Below are 11244 nucleotides of genomic sequence, written 5' to 3'. Positions count from 1 at the left end.
TTGTGTTGCATCAATAGCGTGTTGGAAAAGCTCATGAGAGAAATCTGATTTTCCCATTCTAATCTATGCAGATTGAAGCACTGTTGGTGAGCTGAAGAGGGAGGGAGACGGTGGGCTCTGTAAATACAGAGTAGGACCATTACTCTCTGAAAGAAGCAGCCCTTGTCCTAATTAGCTCAAAAAGTAGATCTGAATATCAGCTGGAAATTGTAAGGAGTTGAGGAAAGGATCTCGTCTCAATGGTCCTCTTAATGGTGGCTTTGTTTGGTGTAGAGATGAGGGCGACAGAATAAGAGACAGAGTGGAGAAAGACAAACAAAGACGCAAGAAAGCGAGACCACTTATAGCCAACTGTAGATTTCTGTATGGTGGCCTGCATAGAATAACCTGTCAAAAAGAAGTTGTTAGCCTGTCTAGACTGAAACTCTGCCTAATAAATATTAATGGAGAGAGGAGAGAAAAGATGACAGGCTGGCTGAAGTGACAGTTTGAAGCAAGGGTCAACTTCACTAGCTTGTCACATCCAGTGCCTTGATTTAACCGGTGATAACGATTTATTTTAAAAAGACATTAAACTAACTCTTCAGTTCCTGCCGACTTTAATCACATTGTGATAAGGATCAGACTTAGCACGTACATCGCACTGCTGAATCATGTATAGATGTGAATTGAAGTGACAGCCCAGATTAGACGATACAGTCTAATGAAAAGCCATACATTTAATAACGAAGCAATATTTATTCACAATATCAAAGTGATTTTTTTCTGTGTGAGTTTTACAAATCCATTCATTCATTTATGAGTATTTCCATTATTCATGGGGTAATCTCCTGTATTAGTCATGGTTTTTGCTTTGACATTGAGAACATCTAAATGCCTCCCCTGCTTGCTTATGTGGTAAGTAAAAATCAATGACTAATCATCTTGCTCCAATTTTCACAAAACAGCCGTAGAACATAAACGCTTTTTGTCAATTATTTTTATGTTCCTTACAAAAACTATTACTACTACCACAACCACCACTACAACAACAACTAGACTGTAGTGTATACTGTGTGCCCTGATATCTTCAAATGAATGAAGAATTGTATTACTAAACTGCATTGATAGGAAACTGGTTTTGTCCTACTCCTAGTAAAACAATGGTGCATGTCTTTGGAGACATTGAGTCACAAGATATGGAAGTGTTTTAAAACAAAATAGCATGTCAAATACAATATTTGTCTAAAATTGGAATAGCTTTGTATAATTATATAAACCGTGGGACGGGTTCAGCACCATGGACAGAGAGTTAAACAGTGATTGGGTAAACAAACAACGTCAAGGATTAGAGTAATCCGCCTATTGGTCTGAATCAAAGTGACAGCCAGTTCACGCACAGTGATTGGTCGAGAGTCAGGACATACTATGTATTGCTCTGTTCATACTGAGTAGAAGAAAGTCATATTATAGTGTTATAGTTTGGCTGCAGATATCGTCCGATTGGCAGTACAGCTCTCTTCAGCACGCAGTTGAAGCTTTTATCGGAGACTGCGCAATTTGAAGAGAGAAGCTCTGCTCTTTCGAGGAGGTAAGCAGATTACGTTTCCCGTGGAATCCGTAATTCCTTCCTGTGATGGCCAGCTCTGTCACACTATACAACGCACACATACAGCGAATACTGTCGCCTCATTTCATCCAGAGGAGTGGGGTTTAAGTGTGATAGCAACACGCGTGTCTCCCTTGGTGTGTGTGTGTGTGTGTGTGTGTGTGTGTGTGTGTGTGTGTGTGTGTGTGTGTGTGTGTGTGTGTGTGTGTGTGTGTTTCAGTGAACAATTCAGTCGTTGAAATCGTATCACCACTATGTGGACGTTGTCTGGAGGGCTCACACATTAAATCCCGCGGTGTAACGTCTGCTTGGCGACGCTTAGCTAACAGCACCCTCTGTCTTTTTAAAGTGGGTCTATGTATACTTCTGGTAAAAGTGTAATGGTCTACACCTATGATATGCATATGCAATTGTTTTCTACGGGCATACCAGTTCTGCAGATTTTAATCAACACAAATAACTAAATCCTAATCTCCAGTTTCTCTCTATTCAACAGGCTTTGACAGGACTGAGGAAAGAGTGACTCCAAACAACTCCACACTTTATCTTCATGGCTGGTCAGTAATTATACACATTGATTAACTGGCAAAGAATCAAGCTAATACTTTATGTCTAACTATTGCGCAATTATTTGTGTCAGAGCCCAACTTCCCCCCACTGCCGGGGTTTATTCCACTCAAGCCATGCTTCTACCAGGACTTTGATGAGATCCCAGAGCAGCACCGCAGCCTGTGCAAGAAAATGTACCACCTGTGGATGTGTGAGTGGCTTAAAGTGATGTCGTAGTGTTTAAAGAGTGGTGTGGGATTTCCTGATAGGAAAGTCAATTTCAACTATAATACATTAAAACTATTTTTTTAATACAGAGGCTACCTGACTCTTCAATATAAAAAAACAGAAACAAGGTTTATCCTCGAGGTATAGTAAACTGTCCTTTCCTCTGTGGTTAACTTATAATAAGAACTTTATAACAGAAGGGCAATGGTTTACTAGGGTCCCTTTGGTCCAAAAATATTTTTTTTTATTGCCGGTGGCTGTGTTATCCTGACTGGTTTATTTGTTAATGAGTCATGGCGCTGACCAGATGGCCTTGGTTTGAGAAGAGCAGTTAACATTGAAATTGTGTTAAACAATTTTTGCCAGAAGTACTTTCATCAAAGTTTATTACACCATAAAACAAGCCGTACAATGATGTTTGTGATATTGCTCTGCTCTGGAAGTTCCCTGTTGGTCCATGAAGGCAATGGAAGGGAGCAGAGTGCAGCGGGAGTAAAATATTTCAAAGCTGATGCAACTTTTACTCCGGTGCAATGTCACTGGCAGAAAGACAATATACAGTAGAGTAACAGGAAGATAATGAAAACAAAAGTAAACCTGGGGTGTCCATGAAGGTTGCACATGATGGTAACACTACTTGAATGGGTGTTCATAAGACTGACATAACATTGTCATAACCATGACATGACACCTGTCTTAAACATTAATGAATACTTATGACAGTTGTCGTTACGTGTCATTCGGTAAGTTATGTCACTTTTGATGCAAAGGTGACATTGTTTGAGATGTCCTTGTTATGACAACTTGACATAAATCAAGACAACAAAACCTGTCATAAACATGTCATAGCAGACCTAACTGTCAAACTTAAGAAAAACTTTTAGCTTGATATCTTAGCGCGACATTAAACCGTCATAGAAGGAGGGCAAGGACAACTCAAACAATGTCACCTTTGCATCAAAACTGACATAACTTACCGAATGACACTTAACGACAACTGTCATAAGTATTCATTAATGTTTATGACAGGTGTCATGTCATGGTTATGACAATGTTATGTCAGTCTTATGAACACCCATTCAAGTAAAGTGTTACCAAATGATTCTAGCCAAACATAGACAAGTGTGTTTCAATATGCATGATGCATCTCTGAACTATCCATCATTTACACTTAACTCTGTTCATCCTACAGGTGACCTCTTTTTTGGTAAACGATTAATATAAGCAGGTATTCAAACTCCCAATCTGCTTTTGGGTTTGCTTTTACTCTCTCTCCTTTTGAGGCGGATTTTCTGTATGCATGGCATGTTCATTGCTTGTCAAATTTGAGTGTTGTTCAGCTTAAGCCTTCTAATTTTTTCCTTCTAAGCATTTTCTTTCTGGTAACTAAATGATTTGAAGCCAACCGTATTTTTTCTGTTTTAACTTTGACAAACTTAACTGAGCTCCTGAATAGCTGTCATGTTGCAGCTGTGTTTGGCTTCATCATTCTCTTGTTAAGCACTCTCTTTTCTCTATCGACCAAAATTTGACACTGATTGGCCTTATTTGCTAGTTTAGATAAGAAAGATGGGACCAACGCACAGAGCTCCAATTAGAATTAAGTGTAACTTAAGCAGGGAGAACTGTAGCCTCATAACATTACTGAGAATTAATAGAAAAACGGCGCCTGCAAAAAGGCTATTCAGAGAACACAAGCCATTTTGTGGCAAGCATCGCAATTACATATTTCACAGTGTTAATGCAGGCTCCCTTCATATCCACACACTCTTCTGCATGTGCATGTCCGTGTACTCAATAGATGTTTTTTTCTTTGCTCCTAACACACATTTTGTTTGGTCTCACAGTGAACAGTCTTACTCTTGCGGTGAATCTCATTGGCTGCTTTGCATGGATGTTTGGCGGTGGTGGCGTGACTAACTTTGGGCTGGCTATCATCTGGCTAATCATGTTCACCCCGTGCTCCTATGTCTGTTGGTTCAGGCCCATCTACAAGGCCTTCAAGTAAGTGAATAAGGAAGTAATGATATTAAAAATATAGTTTAGTCCAAGCTGTATGTCATTATAGTTGTGTTTAGCTGTCATATACTGGCACAGTGGTTTAAAGAACAAGGCAACACGGTATTAACTCAATAAATAACACAAACATCAGTTAAGTTGGACAAATGTGTTCATTTTCAAGGTCTTTAGGATGAAAATAAAATGTTGCTTTTGTGTATTTTACTTTGCACATCAGACAATGTAATGTATACCAAGTAACCCTTAGGGACAGGAATATGTTTTTCTGGCTAACTACTTTTTGGTTTTCCTCCTACTTTACATGTTTTGGTTACTTAAAACATTCAATTTGGTGGATCAGAACACTACTACCTCCATTTGCCTCTTTGCGATTGAAGAAAAAAATGTCAGAAGATAAAAAAAAGTGTTTTCTCTCATTCATGCAAAGTCATTGTGTCTGCATAATGAATGCCCCTCTTGTGCAATGGTCCATTATGGATGGAAGCTTTAAGATAATTATTCCCTCCATTCTCTGAAAGTGTTGAGTGGCAGCAGAAATAAATGTTCCAATCATTCCCTCTAGAGACAGAAGTGCACCCAGAACATCTCTATCCTGTAACTGAAGGGCAGCGTAAAATAACTTTACCTTCCGAGCTTAGGTTTGCTTCCTGCTCTCTGATCAGTTATATGTGTGATGGAAACTTCTGGAGCAATGGAAACAAAACTCAGAGAGACACAGGAGAGCTGGAACTTTGATGACAAACACTGAAGGTTTATTATGAAGTTAACGGCCGGAGAATGGACAGGACATGTGCTGCAAGCACGAGTTGACAGAGCGGTTGCCTGACCAATTCTGAAGATCTCCACTACAGTCCGAGCTTTTAAGTAGTTCGGAATGGACAATCAACATTCTTCAGTCGCCAGACTAAACAAATATGCATCCTAAATCTAACTAAAGCTGTCGTACATGAGAACAAAATGTACATCAGGGAACCTACGTTCCAGATAAGAAGGGCTTCTAGATGTCCCTAAACAATACACTATCTCAGGTCAGCTTGTGCTCGGTCAGAAACAAAGAAACAACAAAGCGCTCAAGCTGCCCTCCTTAAGACAAAGAACTATGCCATGGGAATAGAGACAAAGGAAGGAGACAATTATGAACTACAGTAGGTCAAAGGTTAAACACCTAAGCAAAATATTCCCTAACAATACGAGTCAGGGGCCGACAATGCTCTGTCTAGTGACTTTAATGAAGTCCTGATACAAAATGTAAGTCTTACCTTGCACTTTGGTGGAGATTAAACCAGACCGTGAGAATACCAAGGCAGCAACAGTCTGTTGATGGCTTTGTGTCATCACTAAAGAAATGCAGATGATAATAGAGGCATGGGGTAGAGTAGTTCAATCATGACTTCCTGTGAATACACCTAAACATGATCAGCACATACAAATAAATGATAGCCTTGAGCTCTTTATGGAGGATGAGGCCTTTGTGAATGACTCTTCATGGCGCTGAGTGGCATTTATCACTCCGTGGGCTTGAATACCATCAAACTATCTAGCAGTGATACATTTATTTATACTTGTGTAAATATTTCTTGATCATTCTTGTTTTTTTTTCTTAGGACTGACAGCTCTTTCAACTACATGCAGTTCTTCTTTGTGTTCATGGCCCAAGTGGGCATCAGCACCATCCAAAGCATTGGCATCCCTGGATGGGGAGTATGGTATGGGACATTTTAGGAATAGTTCTAGGAATGATTTTGTTTAAGGACTTCCATGAGCAATCTTTCATTCAAGTGATTTCTTTGTATCTTGACTCGTTTTTTAAAAGAAACATGTAGACAACAGACAATACATTCTCAAGTAAGTGCTTTTTAGTATTTATAATTCATTTTAAAAAAACAGTCTAATGCAACTCAATTACCAGAGCTGTGATTCATTCACTGTTATGCATTAAAGAACAGAGAGAATGAGAGGTTGTTTTAATATCATTACAAAATCGACTTTTAAAGGACAGAATCTGAGCTGAAGCAATTAGTCTTGTCCGGAGGGTTTCTTTCTTTAAAGACTTTGTTCGTGCTTTCATTAAGATGACACTGATGGAACATCAGAGATGGCCCTAATATAACTTTAACGATACTCCTGTTATCAGATTTTGAGAGGCCGTTAAAGGGATCCCCAAAATGTCACCTCACTCACCATGATGATCAGAAATTAATATTATGACAGCCTCCATAAAGTTTATAAATGTCACCATGTGCAGATAGGTATTATCTCATATGAGCTATAAAACTTTGAAACGTTATATTGCAGTAGTTAAAGTCCACGAAAATTAGTAGCATTTAACATCCAGATGTTCAGCGGTGGTGTCATGATGAGAGAAACCAGACAACCCAATAACATAATTATGCCTGGTTGTATTCATAAAGAAAATGTTTCTTTCTAATGAAAATCTGTTAATGGTCATCCCTCTCTTTTTCAGCGGTTGGTTGGCTACCATCTCCTTCTTCTCCTATAATATTTTGATTGCTCTGGTCATGTTGGTCCCAACCATCATGTTCACTGCAGTCGCCTCACTGTCCTTCATTGCCCTCACCAGGGTAAGAATTCAAATTGTGCATTTATATTAAGGAGAATGGCAATTTATAAGAATATATTTGCTGTCCTTTGCTGCAAATTACACGATATATATGTTTTTTCCAGCTGTTACCAATTATGTATTATTACACAAATAATCCTAAAGTTCTTTGTCAGACCATGAATTACGTTTGATTAATATCTGTGGACAGAGTTTGCAGTGTTTAGGTTTAAAATGGTAAATGCCAGAGTCCCAATATATTTCCAAATACATTTTCCCTTAATGAAGGTGATGGGAAACATATTTTAAAGGGAAAGAGTTATGGATTAGGAGAAATAGAGTTGAATAGCTCTAATGCAAATGAGGTTATAAAACAGTTCATCTTCCACACGCGAAGTCGTGTTGATTATAACTTTTGCAACCCAATTTAAAAGTTATCATTACCACAGTTTTGAATTCCAGTATCTAATTTGCTGTACCAAAAAAACCCTGAAATAAAATGACTGAGTTGGAAATACAGATGCAGAAAAACCTTTTAAAAACCCACTTTCAAAAGTTATTATCATCCAACTTTGGGATTCTAGAATATTATTTGCTGTACCTAAAAAAGTTTCCCTTGAAAAAAGATCTGCTGAGTATTTAATGCAGTTGTATATCTCTAAATAAGCCCTGACATTAACTATGATTACTAAAACCTGAAACCATCCACACATGAAGCTGTGTAGATAATACACCATAAACTGTGGGATAATAACATGAACTTAAAATACCTAAAAACACTAACCTCCTGTGTTGATAATAACTCGTGAAACCCTAACCCTCCCTGCAGATCCATAACTTCTACCGTGGCAGTGGGGGCAGCATGTCCAAAGCTCAGGAGGAATGGACCACGGGGGCCTGGAAGAACCCCCACGTCCAGGCAGCAGCGCAGCAGGCGGTGGTGGGGGCCGTTTCAGGAGGCATGCAGGAACAGCAATCCAGCCCACAGTACAACGACAACCAGATGTAGAGGTGTCAAAAAAACATGTGACAGTTATGCCAACATTTAAACAACAGGGTTAGGAAGATTTGACCATCCCCCACACTGCTTTCTGTTATTAAGTGGAAAACAAATGCATATTTTGACATATCCAGTTTTTACATAAAGTATAAATCACAGATGATTTCAAGCAATTTCATCATTTTGCAAAACAAATATCTCTGTGGGAAGCTGTGCTGCACCTTCCTGTGTTAAAGGGCATGCTGATTGTTTTCTGATAGTGAGGTTGAAATGAAAGTAGTGTTGAATGTGTGTTACTTTAGAGGCTCCCTGAGAGCTGTGTGCTGATGTTCTCTTTGTGTTGACGTGTTGTTTTAGCTATTTTTACAAGAGAAAGCAAAATGATATGTTTTGATGTACGATGACTTTGTGATGATAAAGATCTTCATGTAGTTTTAACTTATTTACCAAAGTGAAAGATAAAGTGTTTAAGTTACTTGTGTTTTGATTCAAGGGCTTACCAAAGATCCAATGTAGCATTGTTGATTGACATCATTCTACTTTATGTGACCTCAGCATTGTTTGGTCACATTACTATAGAGCAAATGCATGTTTTTCACTGTTGTTTATGTTCAAAATAAGTGTATCTGTATCAAAGTAAGACTGTATTGTAATTCACCTAGACTTTAATAGAAACATAATATGTCAATTTACCTTTCGGTTGACTCTCTGATGTACTTCCTGTTGACATGGACACTGAAAACATCAGATTTAAATAACAGAAAAATAACATCCGTGTTAATATTTGTATGCAAATTCAGCAGTAAACCAATGATCTAACCTGTGTGCTGATCAGTCTGGCTTGAACTGAATGTAATCTTAAAACAGCTCTTTCTTTCCTGCAATTTGGCTGTTTGACCACTGAGAGGCGCTGATGGTTTGAGTATGAAATAAAAACTTGTACAGATTACCTTCATTCATCCTTCACGGATCATTGTCTGCATTTATGACGGTCCCTTCTCTTTCCTATTTCTTTATTTCACTCTGTTTCTCTTTTTGTCACTCTCTCCTCTGCCCTCACACTAAATTAGTTTTGTTTAAAACAAGGACAACACTATGCACATACCAACAAACATCAAGCTGGTTCTTACTTTGAGCTCTGTTTGTAGCATTCTGCTTCTAATTGACACAGCTGTACGTATGATATCTAAAGTGGCTGTCTTTTTAAAAGCTGGTAACAAGCTCTCAATGGCACCTCAAGGACAGCCTATAATGAATGGCAGATCGTCGCTCACTTTCTCCCAACACCAGACACATTTAATTTATGAGTAAGTATGGAGATATCTTTTAAAAGATAAAATGAATTGACAATTGCTTTTTTATCTTTTGTTTAGGGAAGGGTGCCTTGACAAGCTTACATCATGTTAAGTTAATGGATATCCCAAAATGTGTTATTCAATCATTTTGCCAACATAGGCTATGTGAGTTTTTTAATCTATGAAACTCTAGATAGATAGTGTTCTTCATTCATAGGCTGAGTTTGAGGATCTTATTGTTTTGAACACCCTACCTAAAATCTAGAGACAAGCTGCTAGGTTTAACGTCCACACCCTGCAAACGGCTCACTGTATTAATATTATTGTCTGCTGCAGATACTCGAGGGGGTTGCTTTGCATAGAGCCTCTTTGTCTGTAGTTTGAGTATTTCGTTCTGTTTGCCCCATTTAATCAAGACATTGCACTCCATCATTAAAATGTGTTTTTAAATAGTTTCCAATACATTACACACAATGCAAATGAATCTGCAGCCCCATTTAAACACTGTTAAAAAGAGAGATTATAAAAAAAGGAGGCTCATTCTTTGCCTTGAGGTGGTAGTATTGGTTCTCTATGATCTTCCAATAGTCTCAATTACTGGCCACCGGGGGCACTATATATTCTGTACTTGTGCATATGAGATCTGAGATAGGGTGAGCGATACAGATGAAAAACGGTGTTTTGTAACACTTACATGAGGGCAAACACAAATTCTACCTTGACATCCTGTGAGCAGATGACCATTATATAATACATTTAAAATACACTTTAAAAAGGATTTATCTGTGGATGTCCTCTCCCTTACTATCTGCTGCTCCCTGAGTGATAGAATTACTTTGAAGAGAGGAGGATGAAATTATACAGCGATACAGATACCCAGAGGACCCACCAGCAGCCACCAACAAACACTGTAATTGCCATAGACATGGAAATCTCTTGTGACAAGTGGTGACAGTAAAGACTTGCGCCTTCAGGTAAACAGGACAGGTTGTCAGCTACAGAATAAAGTCATTGATTCATAACAAATCAAGACTTCACAGATGCTTTTCCTTTTGAAATTCAATTCTGTTCACTTGTCAAATATGAATGGAAAAACATCCAGCTGCATATATCTTATCATCTCATTCTAGCTGGAAGAAAGAAATGCATATCCAGCCTGATTTAATCTGCCCATACAAGTAAAGAGTGTTTCTTGTTAGGCGAGGGGTGGTCAAAGAAAGCCTCCAAAAGGCCTCAACTTACTTTGACTTGTGTACCAAGGGCTTGTGTTTCAACATTTATGGGAGAGCGCTTCTTGCATTGGTGTTTCTATGTCTCATCGTTTTAGACAAACATACATTTACATAGGCACAAACATATTCATTAAAACCAGCTGTAAACACAACAACAAAGTATTATCACCCTTTAAGTTGCCGAATTCAAACAAATAACTGCTTATTTAAACATGCAGTAGATACAGAGCGACATTAGCATTTATTTGGATTTGGATTTATGACCACCTGAGGAATAATCAATATTTACTACAAACAAACCAACATACCCTCCATTTGGCTCGGCTTTTGTCTACACTAACTCCTGAGGGAAAAACATAGTTTTTGAGGTTTTCCCTTTTCTGTAGTGTGTTATTGTGCATGTAAATGGTCTGCAAAGTTCATGCCGGAGGGAGTTTCTCTCGCAGAAACTCCCCCCCTGCATCAAACGCCTCCTTTGTACTCATTTGTTTACTTCTGTAAGATAGTGACATAGCTATGTTATATTTGAACTTCAATTGGCTATTGCTCCAAAACATTGTACGTGATACATTAAGGGGCGGGACATCTCTAAGCAGTTGAAAAACTACAACAGAGAAGGCCAGCTAACCAATCAGAGCAGACTGGGCTCTGGTTTCAGACAGAGGGTGAAAAGAGGGGGTGCAGCTCAGGCAGTATGAGAAAAATAACGAGCTTTTTGAACATTTAAGCGTGTCAACATGTCACAGTAGAAGAACAAAATACAAATATGAAGC

At 38.5% G+C, this 11244-nt stretch overlaps 1 protein-coding gene across 3 annotated transcripts; it reads left to right on the top strand.

Moving 5' to 3' along the window:
- The first annotated feature begins 1359 nt into the window (after positions 1–1359).
- On the top strand, positions 1360–8899 carry LOC134862640 (secretory carrier-associated membrane protein 5-like). 3 transcript variants are annotated; one of them, XM_063880647.1, is made up of 7 exons: positions 1360–1570; positions 2085–2145; positions 2229–2348; positions 4213–4369; positions 5989–6090; positions 6849–6966; positions 7774–8899. In XM_063880647.1, exons 2-7 carry the CDS (start codon positions 2139–2141, stop codon positions 7951–7953), a joined length of 684 nt encoding a protein of 227 aa, XP_063736717.1. In that variant the 5' UTR covers positions 1360–1570; positions 2085–2138; the 3' UTR covers positions 7954–8899. The 3 variants fall into 3 exon arrangements, with proteins under 3 accessions (XP_063736717.1, XP_063736719.1, XP_063736718.1); XM_063880648.1 differs by lacking the exon at positions 1360–1570 and adding an exon at positions 1783–1936; XM_063880649.1 differs by lacking the exon at positions 2229–2348.
- Positions 8900–11244: the final 2345 nt, after the last annotated feature.

The sequence above is a fragment of the Eleginops maclovinus genome, chromosome 4, assembly GCF_036324505.1.
Source record: "Eleginops maclovinus isolate JMC-PN-2008 ecotype Puerto Natales chromosome 4, JC_Emac_rtc_rv5, whole genome shotgun sequence".
NCBI classification, from domain to species: Eukaryota; Metazoa; Chordata; class Actinopteri; order Perciformes; family Eleginopidae; genus Eleginops; species Eleginops maclovinus.
The sequence above is the reverse complement of the archived record's forward strand: the minus strand, read 5'-3'. Positions and strand labels throughout refer to the sequence as shown.

What these genes read in the sequence shown, in the direction of transcription:
- LOC134862640 (XM_063880647.1), top strand. An exon ending in ATCCCTGGATGGGGAGTATG is followed by an intron (nt 6,091 to 6,848) that starts GTATGGGACATT and finishes TCTCTTTTTCAG; the next exon opens with CGGTTGGTTGGCTACCATCT. An exon ending in CCTTCATTGCCCTCACCAGG is followed by an intron (nt 6,967 to 7,773) that starts GTAAGAATTCAA and finishes CCCTCCCTGCAG; the next exon opens with ATCCATAACTTCTACCGTGG.